Raw genomic sequence first — 19,885 nt, 5'->3', positions numbered from 1 at the left:
ATCTGAGGCAATCGAATTTTAAGAGATACACAAGATCGAAATTTTGTGATTAAACAATGATATCATGAGATAACGTGTAGGAGCTTCGGAAGAAAACAATTTGTTTGTGGCACGTGCTTGAAGTGAATATTTCTTTGAAAACTTTTAAACTCTCTTGATTCATAACTTTGGTAGTTCAGTGATTTTGGTGTTTAACTATGAGTTAAAAAAGAAAAAGGATAAGATGACACTTTTCTTTAAATTAAATAACTGCATTTAGTTTGTATGAAACCAAGAAATTATTATTACTATTTATACATAACAAAATCATAGCAGAGACTGAAACAGCTCTTAGAGAGACCCAAGTAGCCTCGTGCTTTTAGCAAAAATTAATTTTCGCTTTAATACATTTTTTTTCTGATTATCGGTTTTACAATATGACTTTAGTTCTTTGACGAGTTGTAATACATTTTACCATATTTTGATGTTATAAGTTTAATCGTCTATTGCATTAATTTTCATAAAAATCCATATTTTTCTTACTAGCTCTCTACTCTCTACTAAATCCATATTACTCAAATAGCCCCGGTCTCCCCTAAATGATGAAACTTGAGGCTGATAGAATGACTTCGATACTGCTAGCTATAACATGTGAAATTCAGGTTCGGAGAAAATCCCCCCCTTCCCCGCCAGATGTTCTACATTCAAATCTACATAAATAGAGTTGAGCATTAAAATTAATTGATTGGTAGTTTCCCGTTTCTTTTCTGCATCAAAATTATAAGAAATGAAGCCTATTGCTTCACGTAAGGTCTGAACCAAAGGTTTGTATAAAAAGTAAATTTGGCCACCGGGAATCGATCCGAGACCAGACACCACATAAGCACCTGACTATGACAAACACACACCCACAAAATCGAAATGTTGGTTGCACTGTAATTAGATATATGAACATTAACTACTCTATTTGACTTTTTTTTTTTTAAGTCTTGTACTGGAAGGACAATGAACAACGGCCGCTGCCAATTTACCGACATTTTTGGATCAAGTGCAGCTGGAACACTTCCGGTCACCTGTTGAAAGCCAACAACTTACTAATCCGGTTTCGTGCCTACCTAGAACACGATCTGTAATATTTTCTCAAAGAGATATTTTAACGAATTGACTGGCAACAACCGTAAGAAAAACTCACGCAAACATTACTGAAATCTAATACTTTTCTTACTTAACGAGAGTTTGAATTTAAACGAGAAATATGGCATTATGGCACTATACACATATTATTATTAGTCAATTCCATATACCAAGTGGGACAGAATAAGGGCAACTATTGCACAATTAAATCCTTAACTAATATATAGAAAAAAAAAATATACGTAGCTTATACCATTCAAATATCTGCTTCTTGTACCGCCGGAATCACAAGATTATTGATTATTATGGTCAGGATAATCACTGCCTATGAACAAATTTTCATTCTCAGCAATTTCAAACTTAACGCGTTCACTGACGCCTGTTCTTTCGAAGCTGTCTTATTCTTCATCATTGTTTCTGATGTATCTTTAAAACTTAACTGACGATAACACATTATTCTCTACATTATAGCGTTCAGCGAAGAACTAAGATTATCGGATTTCTTGTCTCTTCAATGAGTTTTGTTTCAATGAATGGAACTTCTAAGGCTTAAATCGGTTTCTCAGTTGTTGTTTTTATTATTTATTTACTTCTGAGAAATTTCCAAGAACTAATAGAAGACAACTAAAACAACAACGTTTGAGTTATTTAATACCTAAATAAGGATTTTACAAAATACTTAGAGTAAGTACTAACGGAGAAACCAGTAGCGTACGCAGAATTTATTGCGGGGGGTCCAAACTCAATTAGGGTATTTTATATTAAAATTGCCCCTAAAATTAGGCTAACTTTACACAAAAGTCGAAATTTCGGAGGGAGTCCGGACCCCCAGGGCCCATCCCTGCGTACGTCCCTGGGAGACATCAAAACTATAGTAATTACCAGCATCTATGATGTGCTATTTACCTTGCAGTAGTTCCTTGTGAACAAGTATGAACGCCGTAGGTGATCTGAAGATTAATTTCTTGAAAATATAGGAATATCTAAAGAAGCGATTTGCTTAGCATTATTTTGTATGATCTAAATTTTTTCATTTTATTTACTATTGTTCGTTCACATAAAAGTTGTAATTATGATTTTGAAACTCGAATAATACCAGACTCGAATAGATAATTATGTAAATACTTCCAATAATTTTAACCAAACTGATTTCGAAGTAATCTATCAAATAACACTGAGAAATAAAAATACGTTTCATTTCTTATATATATTCTTAGATATGTTTTGACGTAAACATTGATCCAATCCAAAGTAGACAAACGAAAAGCCTGAACAACAGTGAAAACGTAATGCGTTTGCGGGTAAGAGGTTTTATAGTAGTTTGCCGCTGAGATGCAACATTCAAATGCTGGATATGATTTACTCTGTATGTATCTACTCCATTTTTTCGTGGGCAAATATTGTTAGAAGTCACATGAAGAGCGACTTTCACCCGGTAATGTAATGAGAGAAACTCTGGTAGGTGTATGCTCGATTGTTTTCAAAAGTAGCGTTTACGCACCCCATATATGAATGTATTTGAAAAATCTTTGAGTTTTACGTTCGACGATTATGCCGATTAGACTAAAGGAGACGGTGATGATGAGTGATGAATGAAAATGGTGGAATGAAGAAAGTGGGAGGAAACGGGAGAACCCCGAGAAAACCCACGCACACCATGTTTGTCCACCACAATTAATGTATTTGAGTATGACGTGAACTGTAAAAATATTAGGTGGGTATATGCAGTATATATATATATACACACACCATTATATTCCTGATGATGAGTCATCATAAAAAACCCACAACGACGAGCTTTACACGTTAAAAGTTGCGTAATTTCAATTAGCAGTGTGTTTTTTTTCTAAAATTTTAAACTTTTAGATTTAAGAGGCATTCTTAAGTTCAACTCAAATAAAATTTTATGACTGAATGAATGAATGAACGAATGATTTGGTTTAATGAGGCTATTTGTCTCTGTCACGACAAAGGTAGAGACATACTGTACATTAAAATTAATAAAGGAACTCCTTAAAATAAAAAGGGTATTTTACAACAAACTAGTACAAAAAAAGACATTTAAAAAACTATAAAAATTAAAACAAAGGTCATTTAAAAACCTAATAGAACAATTTTTTTTAAAAAAAAAACAAGAAATAATTCAAAAATAGCAATATTAATAATACACAACACGGATAATTGTGTGTTATTAATATTGCGGAAAACCTCAGAATGAGCTAGCTATTGCAATTTCACGAAGAAAATTGAGAAAGTGGTCACTGAAGATCAAATTATTCCCCCAAGTCTAAGATTTTCAGGCATTTCTAAGCTTTCTCTGAGGTCTGAGTATTCTGAACATTCCGCAAGAATGTGCCGGATACTTAGTGGAACGATAGAGTCTTCACAATACAGATGGTTAGCGCCATGCACTAAATAAGAAATCCGATACGCAAGTGAGTCAGGGCCACTTCATCACAGCAGCTAGTACGCGACGACGTCTAAATCACATTTTACAGTTTCAATTAGAAAAAAATATATGCAATTGAAGTATCAATAAACAGGAAATACAAAAAATATTCACTAATTTAAAGCACTTTCTATTGCTTTCTCTAAGAGTCATTCACCTGGCCAACTCAAGTTCAATTGAAAACTTCAGTGCTCTTCTTTCTACCGAGGCATTAAAAAACAATTTGAAAGGCCAATATTTGGCCCAAGATCAAGTGTTGGTAATACTTGACCTAGCTGAATATGGCCCAAGATCAAGTGCTGGCCATTCTTGATCTAGTGAATAATTTATGGATCATTAAACATGTGTCAACTTAGTTTCAATCTTCCCAACATAAGCATGCTAATGCGTTTTGTGGGAAAATACTCTAGCTTTATACAAACTAGGATCATGGCACTTTACAACATTTTAGTTCTAACATGAACGTAGTCTGATCATCTGCGAATAATAAATAACAGTGTACAAACTAATCTGTTACACAGAACTTGAGAAAAGAATTAGAAAACCTCCACTTCAGTTGGCCGGCTGAGAGACTAGAATCCCGGGTCTCCCGAGTACAACGCAAGAACGTCAAGTATCACACCTATGATCTCCTCTCCCGGTTTTTTTGGTATACGGACAAAATCTCGCGGCCGAAACATCGCCGCCCAAAATCTCGCCGGCCAAAACCTCGCGGGACAAAATCTCGCCGAGCCAAAACCTCGCGTGGCCAAAACCTCGCCGCCCAAAACCTCGCGGGACAAAATCTCGCCGGGCCAAAACCTCGCGTGGCCAAAACCTCGCCGCCCAAAACCTCGCGGGACAAAATCTCGCCGGGCCAAAACCTCGCGTGGCCAAAACCTCGCCGCCCAAAATCTCGCCGTGCCAAAACCTCGCCGCGAATGAAACTTTTCTTTAAAATTTACCCAATGTGTTTCCTAATATGCAATTCCACATTACAAATAATAATAATAATAATATACAAAACATCGTGTGCGTGGGCTTTCTCGGGTTATTCCCGTTTCCTCCCACTTTCTTTATTCGATCATTTCCTTCATCCTGGTCATCTACGTCTCCTTTAACCTATAGGACATAATCAAGGGACGTCGTAAAAACTCATATATTGTTTCATATTTTCATAAATATTATTAGATTTTAAGTTTTTGGATGTTCCAAAGTTCACGAAACTAACCTCGTTAGTTGTCATTACTTTCCTTATGCAGACTTTCTTTCCCTATAACCAGTTTAAAAACATCCTGTCGCCCTACCTTCACATTGAAATCCTCTAATACAGAAATAGAATTTTCGTATGGTATCGCGGGACTTGGTCAAATACCCGTGATACTTCTTCTGAAACAGCGTCTTTTATACCATCATCCTTATCATCTGTTAGAACATTTACATTTTGGTCAGGCGTGATTTTGGGTATGGCGATATTTTGGGGCGCGAGGTTTTGGCCCGGCGAGATTTTGGCCCGCGAGGTTTTGGGTGGCGAGGTTTTGGCCAGGCGAGGTTTTGGCCCCGCGAGATTTTGTCCCGCGAGGTTTTGGGCGGCGAGGTTTTGGCCAGGCGAGGTTTCGGCCTGGCGAGATTTTGGGCCGCGAGGTTTTGGGAGGCGAGGTTTTGGCCAGGCGAGGTTTTGGTCCGCGAGGTTGTCGCCGCGAGGTTCTGGCCGCGAGGTTTTGTACCCAAACCGGTTTTTTTAATCTTTACCAATGAATCTGCTTTCTTTATGAATTGGGGCCGGTGGCTCAGTGATAGAGCGTTCACCTCTGGCACAGGGGGTCCTTGGTTCGATCTTAGCTCATGCAAAGTGAGTCTTAAGGTGGACAAACACCGCATGCGTGGGTTACCCGTTTTATGCCTCTTTCTTCATTCCTTCATTTCATTCATTTCTCATCATCACCGTTTCCTTTAGCCTAGCCGGCTTAACCGTGGGAGTGAAAATTAAGATTTCATTTTTTTCTTTATGAATTAAGACGTTTCTATAAAGAATTCTGGAATATTATATGTTGTTAACTGATTTTATGTATCCATATCCATATACCGTGTCAATTCCATTTGTATATATATATATATATATATATATATATATATATATATATATATATATGGTCTTTCGGCCGTGACTACAAGGATTAACGTCAGATTGTCGTTAACGAGTAAATGCTTTCTTCGGCAGAGAATCCATTCAAAGATACCGTAAGGGATCCGCGTAAACACAAGATCAAGACTTAAGATTATTGGATTTCTTGTCCCTTCAATGAGTGCTGCTTCAATGAATGGAACTTCTAAGGCTTAAATCGGTTTCTCAGTTGTTTTTATTATTATTATTTATTTCTAAGAAATTTCCACGAACCAATAGAAGACAATTAAAATAACGTTTGAGTTATTTAATACCTAAATAAGGATTTTACAAAATGCTTATAATAAGTACTAACGGAGACATCAGTAGCGTACGCAGGAATTTATTTCTGGGGGTCCAAACTCAATGAGGGTATTTAATATTAAAATTCCTAAAATTGCACTAAAATTAGGCTAAATTTACACAAAAGTCGAAATTTCGGGGGAAAGGGGTCTGGACCCCCAGGACACCCATGCGTACGTCCCTGGGAGAGACCAAAACTAATTACCAGCAATTGTGATGTGCTATTTACCATTCAGTAGCTCCTTGTGAACAAGTGAACGCCGTAGGTGCTTTAGATTTATTTTTTGAAAATATGGACAAATCTAAAGAAGCGATTTACTTAGCATTATTTTGTACGATCTAGTTTTTTTTGTTTCATCTTATTAAATATTGTTCATTCACTTAAAAATTGTATTTGAAACTCGAATAATTCGATTTGAATAGACAATTATGTAAATATTTCCAATAATTTTAACCACACTGATTTCGAAGTAATCTACCAAATAACACAGAAATAAAAGTACTGTTTTGTTCCTTATATATATATTTTCAGACATGTTTTGACGTAAACATTGATACACAATAGCCTTAACAGTGATGAAAAGCCTTAACAGCAATAAAAACGTAATGCATTTGCGGGTAATCGGAAGTGTTTGGAAGCGCTATTTGCTCGGTTCCTCTGTTCGTAATACCAAGTGCTGTGATGTATTGTTTCACGCTTATACTTGTAAAAACATGTGAAATGCACCGTTTAACAATACATGGCAGCACGCATAATTCTAAACTCTACAAACCGTGAAGCTTTGACCTTTTGCCTAATGTGGACCCACCTTTAAGCATATATGAAAATTCTATTGGGAGCATGTCCGGAAATTATGCTCTGTAGGGAATCCCTTGCGCACACATCGCTAAAATATGCATTTTGGGATGACGTTATAACAATGTAACCTCACTTTTTCTTCCCGTCTTTCTCTTCCTTTCTAGGAGAAATAATAATAGAAACTATGAAACACGCATCAGTATCTTAAATGGAAAGTTCATATACAAACTTTTGCCCCTGACCTTCAGAGATTTAGAAATGTGGACATTTTACTATAATAATTGCACCTCCATTTCCACCTTCGTCGAAATTCCAAAAATCCTTCCTTAGAGGTACCTTATATCACAAATCCTATGTATTATGACAATTTCGCGTTTCTAACATAAGCGGTTTGGCCTGAGCATTGGGTGTTGATCAGTCAGACTTCTTGAAAAGTCGAAATATTAAATTTCGAATATCTAAGCATAATAGATTCCGAGATTTGGACGTATTATAAGAATTGCATTTCCACGTTTGAACTTCCAAAACTCCTTCCTTGTGGTACCTTACGTTACAAAACTGCTTCAACAGCGTGGTGATCTTTTGGGTTGTATGCGGACGCGCGTTTTTTTCTACCAGCCGCAAACTTTCGACACCAATCTGCGACATGCAGACGAGATATTCCAGTCTCTCCGTAAATCTCGACTAGCTGCCGGTAAATTTCAGCAGCGGTTACATGTTTCGCTCACAGATATTTGAATAACTAAGAGGACTTCTGCGCGAAATTAGTTTTCCAAACCAGTCGCCATTTGTAGCGTAAGGTACAAAACTTATGTACTATTCACCTTTCAAGTTCCTTTACCTTAAACAGTTTGGCTTAGGCACCTATTACTTAATCAGGACGACTTCCTTTATAGGTAAAGAATGAGTATACACCACGCCGTGTAAGAACGCATAAAATATAACACCGTGCTATTTTCTTAAAACATTTATGGCCTGGAAATACAGTCATTTATTTTATTATTTACATACACATTTACAGCCATTTCCGGTATCTACGGCCTCAAGAGGCCCCATCACGGCGAAATTAAAATACCGCTAATTTTACAGTAATTACGTGAAATCTTCAAATAGATAAAAGATAATCGAAATGTGGAACAAAAGCGCCCTATACAATATTATTTTACATGAGATATCGTTAGCACGACTCACTTATCTTCTTTCGATTCCCAGACATTTAGAAAATCGACATTTGTTTTCGCGCTTCTAAATGGCTGCAAACGGAAAGCTCCTAGGTGGTTCGTGATAACGGTACCTAATAATATTATCTAGGGCGCTCTTGTTCCACATTTCTATTATATTTTATGTATTTGGAGATATCGCATAATTACTGTAAAATTAGCGCTACGAAGTGATTAGTCACGTATGAGGGATGACATCCCTCGGCGAACACATTATCACGAGAAAAGGGGATGGAAGAGAAAATAAGGAACAAAGCGGACTGGAACGTGTATGTAAGATACCATCTCGGCATCTGCCTGGTGTGGATGAGAAAAATCCCGAAAAAAAAAAAAAAAAAAAAAAACTCTCAGGATGACTGAAATCCAAGAAATGGACCCGGGACCGTTCTACAGTTCTTTATTAAATGATGAATATTCTACTACATTCGAGATTTACGAGTTCCGTACGCAACTACCAAGAGTGCCCCAACAATGGATAATTACGCGTGATAATTTATAACGGAGAACCTCCAATGAGAAGACTTACGTACGCATTTTACTAATTCTATTTACAAATATAATTGTAGTTTTATTTTTCCCCGTCTCTTCCTTTTTACATTTACAATTTAGTCACATTTACATAAAATTTGAATAATACTTACGGTGGAGGAGTTGGTCCCACAGTTCGCTCTGCAAGAAAGGAAAGAATCCATTAGTACATAATTAATGAATTAGTGTTTTTCAAATTGATATGTGGTAGGCCTAGCTGTTTGCTATATTCAATTTGACATGGCATCCACACAAAATAGTCACAGAAACCCTTGCATAATTAACACGTATTTAATATATAAGAAACTTTTTATGACCAATTCTTTCTAATACAAAATACCATATACAACTTCATAATAGTTAATTAAAAGAAAACAAACGCCCTACAGTAACGATTCCAATCATAATTTGAGTCCAATAATTCAATAATCTTCTGGCTGTAATCATTCTCATACCGACAACCTGTCTCTACTAAGTAGACTCGAGACTCATCACTACGATTTGCTACGGCTACGTATTATATATACAGTGCACTCTTTTTAATTCGAAGTCCAAGGGGACACGAAAAAACTTCGAATTATCCAAAATTCGAATTATCCAACAACATTCATTTTCACATATATAATAACAAACAAACCAAAGTATTGTGCATCAAAAACATATTCATATGGAGTAGACTTTACCTTTAAAGCAGCTTATTATTTGCGTGATCGAATATCGCAAACTAACAAACGACATTAACACCACATAATTCAAACTATGTGTACAATGGAAAATATATTAACGTACAACATTACAACATACATTGAATAGCCCAAACAATTAAACACCAGTAACAATTTGAATATTCTGTTCTCACTTTTAGGAAGTCTTAAACCTCATTTGCTTAAATTTGATTGTTTTTGTACGGTCTTGTATCCTGAATTTTTTGTATTGCGTGGAATACGATATTAATAACATTTGATTGACTTTATCAATAATTCATCTTAAATTTTCAACCAATTCTGAAACAAGATGAGATTGGCACACGTTCTCTATCTTTACTTCTTCCCCAACTCACCTTCATCTTTATCATTACATAGATTTTTTTTATTTATCTTTTGTATTACTTTTCCCTATGGCTGCATCTGGATAACTGAAAACACGTTAAAACTGTATTTCTCTGTTTACATCTGTCCAACATTAAAAAATGTCAACTGTATTTACTTCGAATTATCCAATATTTCGAATTAACGAGACTCCACTGTATATATATATATATATATATATAATTTTCTTGTTGCTCAGATAAGGCAATTTGTTTTGTTCGTTAAGGTAAGTGTAAATATGTCATTCGACAACAGATGGCACCACGTGTATCATATCCCAACGTCTAGCAGATTAACAATTATTTAGAATAATTCAGTCAAATTCAAATTGAAATTTTACTCGAAGAAAAATTGAATCAATCTTTGCACTAATGAGATTCTCTCAACAATGAACGGAACAAATACCAAAAGGATGAATGAGTTAGTATCTGATTGCGTTTGAACGAAGTTTCTGTATTTTTCTCTAAAATTCGATTAAATTGTTGTGAATATTTGTTTTGTTAAAAATGCACTGGGAAGTGCATAGGAGAATCGTGCTGCCATCTATTGAAGTTAAGTGAACCTTTACATTCACCCTAAGTTCTAATATTAGAAAGGAAATAAATATAACAACTTATCCAGTTACTTTAAAATGTAAGTAAAGGACGCTCTCATTTGGTACAGATCATAGGAGCTGAAGGGCTGGAGTGGAGGGTAAGGCTTTACATTTTAGGAGTGAATTTCCGGCTGCATTTACTTCCCCAGGTTTCCGTAGAGACCCACTCTGCAGTGGTATTGAAACAAGAAAAACAAATTTTCCTCTCCACCTAGGACAAAACCCGGGTCGCTCAGTTAGTAGGTTATGAGGCTAAGGGATATGTGATGACTAGGCCTCATATCACATTTCTATGACCTAAAAACTTCAAAAAATATGCATCGATTTATGTTCTAAAAATGGCAAAAAATGTAACAGAATGACCCACAAAAAACAAGCATATATTTAATAAATTCCGGACAATAGCAATTTACTAAACAATGCTACGAGGAGTGATCAGAAAGTAAGGTTACAACGCCTGTAATGAAACACATATATATTATTTCATATAACCAATACAGCCATTGGCGTCTCTGGCATGTAAAATTGGGGGGGGGGGGCATCAAAGGAAATGATCTAACTGCTGGTGAGTATCTAAATAAATTAAATTAAAATAAAATATTGAATATTTCGTATTTCAAAATATTGGGGGGACGCGTCGCCCCGCCCCCCGCCAGAGACGATCATGAATACAGCCAACAGATAGTACATACATTATTTTACGACAATTTCAATATCAGTTGAGGCACTTGTCGCATCGTGGGATGAGTTCGAATATTCCCTCATGGTAAAAATCTTGTCCTTGCGTATTCAGCCACATTATCACGAAGGGTTTCGTCTCCTTATCTGAAGCAAAGCAACGGCCTCTTAGGTGCTCCTTCAAGTGCGGCAATAGATGGAAGTCGCTTGGAGCGAGGTCCGGGTTATAGGAAGGGTAGTCGATGATGTCCTAGCGAAACTGCTTCAACAGCGTGGTGATCTTTTGGGTTGTATGCGGGCGCGCGTTTTTTCTGCCAGCCGCAAACTTTCGACACCAATCTGCGACATGCAGATGAGATATTACAGTCTCTCCGTACACCTCTACTACCTGCCGGTAAATTTCAGCAGCGGTTACATGTTTTGCTCACAGAAATTGAATAACTAAGCAGACTTCTGCGCGAAGCCAGTTTTCCGAACGAGTCGCCATTTGTGTTGATCTACAACTACGCCGTATGTGGCGGGTGGCTGAAACTCTGCATAAAATATGGCCTAAAATATACTTTTATGTCGGCTCTGGACCTAAATATGACCGGACTCTAAAAATAGTTGAAATATGCATTTATATGATCAATAAAAACAGTATTTTACTGTTCACAAGAATCAGATGTGTGTTTATATTTTTAGATATACAAAAATATGCTAAGATGAAAATATTCCACATGGCATAGAAATCCGAGCTATAGTAATGATGAGCGAAATGGTGAGATTAAGGAAGTGCCAGAAAACGGGAGAATCCCAAGAAAACTCATGCACAAGGTGTTTGTCCACCACAAAGTTCACTAGCGAAAGCTGGGATGACACCAGGGACCCCATGCAAAGTGGTCTTTCTGTGATGGACAGAATGGAGAGAGAGTAGGGAGGAATATTATCTAACGTAAATACATAACTGTACAATGAAGCCATAATTGCCAAGTTCTTGAACCTCAATCTCTACCGGTCATTCCAAACAAGACGATGCCTGACGCAGAATCGCTCTTCCTTTGCAGGACAGGATTTCGAATAGGAGTAACCTTGATACATGGATAGCTCTTCAAATATAATCGCCTACGAAGCTCTTTTTTCCGATTTTCGGCTCGCAGGATAGTTTCTAGGGTGATGAAAATGTATTGCCATTTTTGACTGTTTTCTAAGAATGGCTGGCCTGTACGCAACCAATATTATTTTATCGTGTTGAGGGCTTACCTAACAGCAGAGGATCAACTCCCAGGTAACGGAATGGTTGTGGAAACATTCTTCTTCCTTTCATTTATCCAGGTTCTAAATCAAGACCTGGCAACGACAAGTGGTTACACGCAGTTTACACTAACAGCAATCGTAGTGAGAAACACGCTGAGGGAGGGAGCGGAGGAGATGAGATAGGAGAATGGAATGAACAGGTGTTGGCAGCGTACATGTAGTCATAGATTCACAAGTAGCATACCTGCAAAACCACTAACAACACTATCGAGATTCTTGTTTGCCTGTCATGACTCTTTTCTCAACGTCCAGTTTTCTACCTGCTTCTTCCCCTCTCTGTGTGGTTTACTATGAAGGGAAGCAGCAAACTGCGACGTTATAGAACATTCACATTGAAATGACTGATCTACACCTTCAATCAGATGTGCAATTTCGAATTCTTCGTATATTTTATTAGAGTACAGTCTAGTGAAATAAAATCTTTCGGTTTAACGTCCCACGTTATGCCCTTTACGGTAATGGAGACGGTTGATAAATACAAGTAAATGATGGATGAATTGGTGGAATGAAAATGTGGGAGGAAGTGGGAGTATTCGAGAAAACTCACGGACTCGATGTTAGGATTAGGGATTAGGAATTAGATTTCTGGGCTTTCGGCATCTATGGCCATGTTAGCCCGTCATGTATGAGGGACGACGTCTCTCGGCGAGCACACTATCCGAGGAAAGGGAAGGAAGGGAGCGGCCTGGGACTTATATGTGAAGTACCATTCCGGCATTTGTCTGCTGTGAATGAGGAAAACTCAGGAAAGCCTGCTTAGAATGGCTGGCCTCAAAAAGCTTTTACACTTTTTCGACCGAGCGTCCTCACTGGGATTCGAATCCGGGACCGCTCGGGCCCCAGGCGACAGCGTTAGTGACTACGCTACGCGAGGTCACCCGAAGTTGTCCACCAGAAGCTTATTTGAGCAGGGATCGAACCAGGGACCCCACATATCAGGGGAAGGCGCTCTACCACTACGCAACTATACCCCCCGTCCGAAGAGCACAGACTAGTGTTGTTAAAATTATGCAAATATTCGCTTTCAATATTCGAACACATTCCTTACTATAACAACTGTTCAAATAAGTATCAATTATCCGTAGGATTATTCATTAATCGAATAACGAATATTCTTAGGATATTTGAATAATGAATAATTCGAATTTTAACAACACTAGAGACAAATGGAAGTAACCACTTTATGCCTGCTCTACTGACTTACTGACCACGTCTTGTTGGGACACAGGTAACAGAAGTTGTTTCCAGGCAGAATATTCAACTAACATATTACCACATAGGGACCAATATATTACTCAATTGGATGAGACGAGAAGAGCAGAACAAAATATATGAATGTTACGATCAGACTTTCACGTACATGGTTTTGAACAATAGCTCGTTGTTTCACACACTACCCGCTACGAGAAGCTTTAGTTTCCGTTTTTTCTTCTCTTGTCTCACGTGGCCATGACTTCTTCCCTTTCTTATGTTAGGTGTTTTAGCGTGATTAGATAATTACAAAACGTCTGGAACTCTGTTCATAGTTTGTTCACGTGTACCATACTGTAGTTAAGGTGTTTACGTCTCTGAACCTAGTGATAAATATGGCTAACAAAGCATTTGCTGATTAAGAACCATGCTTGAAGAGTACAGCAAAAAATGCACCCCAAACATTATTTCTTCTGTAAATTTACGGCGAGATTCAACATCGCAGAAAGAAAATCCGCTATTTTCCTTTTATTCTCTAACATCAATCCACTTCTTGATAACTCCCCAAAATCCTGTTTTATATTATATTTCAATCTTGAGCTCGGCCTACTCAAACGTACCTTTCCAAAAGCAAAACGCTTCGTTCCTGTCTGCCCTATTCCTATCTCACCTACAACACTGACGGAAATTTGTCACTGCCTCGATCGTATTTTAGATGTAGGCGAAACAGAATCCTCCTTAGGGTATTCCTGTTCCCTTTACTAGAGAGGATACTTACTGTTCTAATGAATTAGTTTTTGGTTAATTTCTACACCAACCTACATCATTTAGTTATCAAGTGAAGAAAAAAAACTAAAATTGAATTTACATTACTCCTGGCATGCCAACATTGCAAACGATTTATCGATACTGGTCAATTAAAACATGCAAAGGGGCGCGGTGGCTCAGTGGTAGAGCGTTCGCCTCTGGTGCATGGGAACCTCAGTTCGATCCCATTTCGCGCCGTGCGTGGGTTTTCTTGGTATTTTCCCGTTTCCTCCTACTTTCTTCATTCTACCATTTTATTCATTTCTCATCACCACCGTCTCCTTTACCCTAGTCGGCATAAACATTAAAGATTTAATTTCATTTCAAATCATGCAAAGTGGAATACTTCCTATCCGAGGCTTAGCAGTTACCTTCCCCTAACAGACAGTGAAAATCAAAAGGAAGAGTGAGAAAAAAAGCATGAGTGATAGCCATGATAGCCACTTGGACATGAGGGGGCACTGATTAATTAATTACCTTCATAATCATTGCTGTAAACATATCGCATGTACAGGGTGACACAAAAAAGGGAATTTTTTAACAATCCAATAAAACCAAGAGTGACGGCAGAAAAATATTTTATTCATAGTAATAGAAACATTAAAATTTGCCATTTAAGAAACATTCATGGAATTTATCATTTCTTAAAAATAACGTCCTTTGAATGCCGTCCTCATGAGCCTCAAAAAAGCCTCATCTGGCATTCACAACTTGCTTAGAAATTCATCGTCATTGTTTATGTTTGTTATCATTTGTTGACAGAATTCTAATCGCAACTGGTAATCGTTTTCCTTCAGTTGTTGCACTATTTGCAGCTTGTATGAATGAAATTTCAAATCTAAATGAAGAATTCTGCGAACACTCTCCCGGGACATTTCAACCGCAGCTACTTGCTTACGAATTGAACGCCGTGGGCTCCATAAAACAGATTCGCATAGAACATTAATGAGCCATTGTTACTGAAATGGCAAAGTGTTTACTTGCTCAAGGTCACTGTCCAGTGCTGCCAATACACATTTCAAAAATTCCCGTTATTCTGAGTCACCCAGTATAAAATTGCATTCAAGTTCAAAATTTATAATGTATTATTTTTCTTTTTCTTTCTTATGGTGATTCCTAGTTTTTTCCTTCAAGTCCAAACACAACATTTCTTGTCTCCCAACTTTAGGGATTACGAGATACGAAAATCTTACTGTCCTAATATTGTAATCCCTCACCTTTTTTCCTTCCCACTTCTCCCATTCTCTTCTCTGTCATATATTTAATAAATCACTTGTTTATTTTAAATGAAAAGTCCTTATGCATAGTCTAGTTTGGAAGTTCAAAATAGGGTATCGAAAAACATAAGCGTCGTCATTAATTAGGGAAAAAAATGTATTTTTTTTTTAACATCCCACGATTAAACTCTAATTTAGACTGCAGGTAATCAAAGCAAATAATTATGAAAGAAACAGCAGAATGAGAATGTAAGAAGAAACGGGAGAATACCAACAAAATCCTACGGACACGATGCTGTCCCTTATAAACTCACAAGTCTGAGATCGAACTAGAACCCCCCGCATCAGAGGCCCGTCCGTAACCAATGAGCCACACCGTGCCCTCCCTTAATCCACTCAATAACAATTTTGCATTGATCCTTCCTGTTTACATACAAGCACTGAAGAACTCAAAATAAAATAAAATTAAAATATGCCATTCTTGTGTAGCCATGAGTAATGTTAACACTTGTCTATACAGACATGATACCCATACAGCAGTTAACTTAATTTTTACTTGTAATCGTAATTCTTTCCACTAAAGAAAGTATGGAAAACATGTTAGGAAACAGCGACGAAAAAAAAATCCATTGGAATCACCGCTATAAAGGTGTTGTTAAGATATGGATTTCGGACAAAAAAGCACATGCGTAGTAGGGTAACTAGAATGCAGCGTGAAGCAAATTACTTCATAATCTGCTTCTTCCGGATATCGTGTTAAAAAATCTAAAGCGGAACTAGTTACCACTTGGAAGGGTGTAACATACTCACGAGTTTTAAGAATGGTTGTTAGGTGGTTTTATACGACATTATTATACTCCAATCAACAGACCTACAAGAGGGAGCGTAAGAGCTATATTTTGAAGATCTCAACTTGACAAAACCGCTCTCAACAGGCCAAACTCAACCTTCCCGCAACGAACCGTGCTGGGTAAGAACAATTTTCCCTCCCAAGTTGATCAATAACAGGTCCCAGTTTCCTTCCTGATCGCACTTTGTTCTGTTCTTAAAACGATCAACCGCTCACAACAAAGTAAAGAATTAGGTTTCTCCATCTGTAAACATACAAAACGCTTATGCATAAACCACTATCTTGTATTAATTACTTAACTGGGCAGTTTTAGTTTCACAAACTATGTTTAAGGTGCTTCAAACAGATGTACACACAAAGCACTTGATGATCTATGAACTGCAAAATCAAAATGAAAGATATTAACTTTCCTTTTTAAATTCAATTTATTACTGTATCTCATACTTCATGCATAATATTCATTTGTTGTAATACTTAAATGGATCTGGGTTACGGAATTCACAAATACGTTTAAAAGAATGGTCTCAATGTGTAATAATTTAATATGGTGGATTAGTGGTAGAGAGCGCATCCCTCGTTTATGGCTATGCAAGTATGGTGGATAACATCGTGTCAGTGGGTTATCCCCGAGTTCTCTCGTTTTCTTCTACATTCTCATTCCATTTCCACCAATTATTTTACTTTCACCGTTTTCTTTAGCCTAAGCGGCAAAATCGTGGGAAGTAAAACTAAAAATTTCACTTTCTCAGTTTGTAATCAATTTTCAAATCTGTAGACGAATAATTCCTTGAAGTTTTTTTTTTTTGGGGGGGGGGGTAATGTTATTGTTACGTGAGATTACTTTCTCACAGTCAGATTGGTTTCTCTCTAACTTCCAATGGTTCCAAATAGTAATATCATGTGAAGTCTGATAAGTGACAAAGGCATTTGTTTTTAAAGTATATATTGAAAACGTTATTTTATATATATATATATATATATATATATATATATAGTCTCATTATCACAGGAAAACTGTTAACTTTTTGAAATGAATTATTGAACAGTACGCACTTGGCTTGAACCGACTTTCTGCCATACCACTGTTATTAAAGTGCGTACTCTACATGACAGAGGTTATGCCAAAATAGAGTGATCTCACAAGTTCCTCAAGTTAGGGAGATGAAACTCGGTATACCAACTCCTTATTAAAAATAAGTTGACATATGCCTCACGGCCGTGTGCACCAACGAAGTTCAAATAAAACTGTTGAACGAGGGTCATAACTAAGGCCCGGATTTTTATGTTTTTACATATTTTTTCCTTTGTATGTACGCTGATGAAAATATGAAATGTTCGCAAATTACGAAGTAAAGAGCCATATAAACCAAAATCACGTTACATATTTTTACATATTTTGAAGTCTGTTACATATTTTCCGTCTACTGTACATATTTTTACATAAATTCAGTTTCCTTGCTTCTTTTCGCTAATTTTCTTTAAGTAATACGCAAATAAAAATAGGCCTATATATGGAACAATAACTCAAAAAGTACTTTATTTAATTATCTGTATTTTTTTCTCTTACTTTGTTCAACCGATTTGCATTGCGGGAAAGCTGGGTTAAAACAAATCATACACCCTACAATATGTAAAGAAACGTCGTCAGTTATCGCTTCCAATCCTGAAAAAAATCTGTTTTTTATATATAAAGAAAGAAAACAATATAAGGATTTTTGTGCTTATCGCCATTGCAAGCAAACGCCACTCGGATGTGTGCCGACAAAACAAACTAAAATACACACAGTTGACTGGCTCTCTCACTTTTTTTTTTGTATGTGCAACCTCTACGGGTGGGGGTGGGGAGCGGTGAGAGGGAGGTGATTGGAGCGGCTAGGCTTTATCACTTGTTTCTTAAATCGAATTAAAAATCGCTTTTGTATGACTCGATGGCTACTTCGCCACTTTCTCCTTCAAACAAAGGGAAAAAGAATTCAGTTTCACGACCGGTTTGTTAGTGTGCAGCTTGTGACCGAGTCAGTTTTTCTTGTTTTCAATGATGGCTTTCTTTCTAGCGTCAAAATTGGAATCGTGGATAGCTATGGATGACGCTTATACAGACGGTAAAATTGTACGTATTTTGTCAAGTATTCGATAATCTACTATCCGCAAGAATTATTTGGATGTGTGCTATGAATATACTATCATACACATTCGAGCTGAAATTGGTGATTCGCATATATGGTTTGCGGTGGATAAAACTACAGACGTATTAGGACGTTTCGTTGCCAATCTGGTAGTAGGAAAGCTTGACCCTGATTCTCCATCACGACCATTTCTGATCTGTTCAAAAGTTTTGGACAAAACAAACCATTCCACAGTTGCACGTTTCGTAAATGATGGGCTGAGAGTGTTATAGCCAGAAAGTGTTCCTGCAGAAAAAGTGCTTCTGATGTGTTCTGATGCTGCGGCGTACATGTTAAGAGCTGCCGATGCGCTTAAAGTGTTCTACCCAAACCTCATTCATATGTGCTGTTTGGTCCATGGATTACATCATGTAGCAGAGGAAGTGCGGATCAACTTCCCTGAAGTCAATGAGCTTGTGTCTTCTATAAGAAAGTTTCTGTGAAAGCCCGTGGTCGTGTGCAGTGCTACAACAATATGCTACCAAATATGTCGCTACTACCACAGCCTGTACTGACACGGTGGGGCACCTGGATGCAGGCTGTTAACTTCTACAATGAAAATTTTGATGCGGTAAAGTCAGTTGTCAGCACATTTCCTGAAGAGTGCAGTGCAGCAGTACGTGATTCTCAAAATGTGTTCAAAAGTCCTGTTGTTCAATGTTCACTAGCGTACATTGTAAGTAATTTCGGGTGGATTGCAAATGTTAGCGAGAAGCCAGGGAAAAAATCAATATTTTTTATGTTCAATAATGTGATTTTTTACTTTCTTGATATATATTTTCATTTGTTTTCCTTGAAAATTTGTACGTATCTATAGGAAGTTATTACAGAAAGATGTTACAGTATATTTATTAGCTAAGAAAATAGCACAGACACAAAATAAAGACGAAAAAATATTTTTACATATTTTCATATTTTTAACATATTTCTTACATATTCCATTGATTTTTGTTACATATTTATGTACGTATTTCGGTACTTTGTACTACATAAAAATCCGGGCCTTAGTCATAACCAAGATCGGTGTAAATGTCTGTTGCACCAACAACGTTCAAGGTTAAGTCTCGGTCAAATGGTGGATATACTTGGTTTTAGATTGAACGGCCGAATTTGGGGGTTTAAACTTCGTTGATCCAAGTCAGTCTGTTTACATTCAATAATATCTTTCTAATTTTCCACTAATGAAATTACAATACATTTTTTCGGAAAAATTTTTTGCTCATGGTTTCATTATTTTTTTCCATCACAATTACTATCACTGAAATTAGACTACTCACAACTCCATGCACACAATCTCGAACGTCGAAAAGGCCGACACGCGGTATGCTTTCGTCATTTGTTACTTTGTTAAACGAAGATTAGATACAAAAGACGACAACCAGTCAGAGTCGATTTTACAAATTGACCGATGCTTACTTAAAAAAAAATGTACTAAACTTCGAC

General features: G+C 37.0%; 1 protein-coding gene across 7 annotated transcripts in view; it reads right to left on the bottom strand.

The window, feature by feature from the left end:
• Window positions 1-19,885, bottom strand: part of lilli (AF4/FMR2 family member lilliputian) — a 561,135-nt gene that overhangs the window by 64,588 nt on the left and 476,662 nt on the right. For all 7 annotated transcript variants that reach the window (XM_081737944.1, XM_081737943.1, XM_081737942.1 and 4 more), the window contains one exon: window positions 8,669-8,696. In XM_081737944.1, coding sequence (XP_081594070.1) covers window positions 8,669-8,696 — 28 coding nt within the window. The remainder of the gene's footprint in view (window positions 1-8,668; window positions 8,697-19,885) is intronic.

The sequence above is a fragment of the Thermobia domestica genome, chromosome 14 (assembly GCF_964235325.1).
Source record: "Thermobia domestica chromosome 14, izTheDome1.hap1.1, whole genome shotgun sequence".
Taxonomy (NCBI): Eukaryota; Metazoa; Arthropoda; class Insecta; order Zygentoma; family Lepismatidae; genus Thermobia; species Thermobia domestica.
Note: the sequence above shows the minus strand (reverse complement) of the source record. Positions and strands in the feature narration are given on the sequence as shown.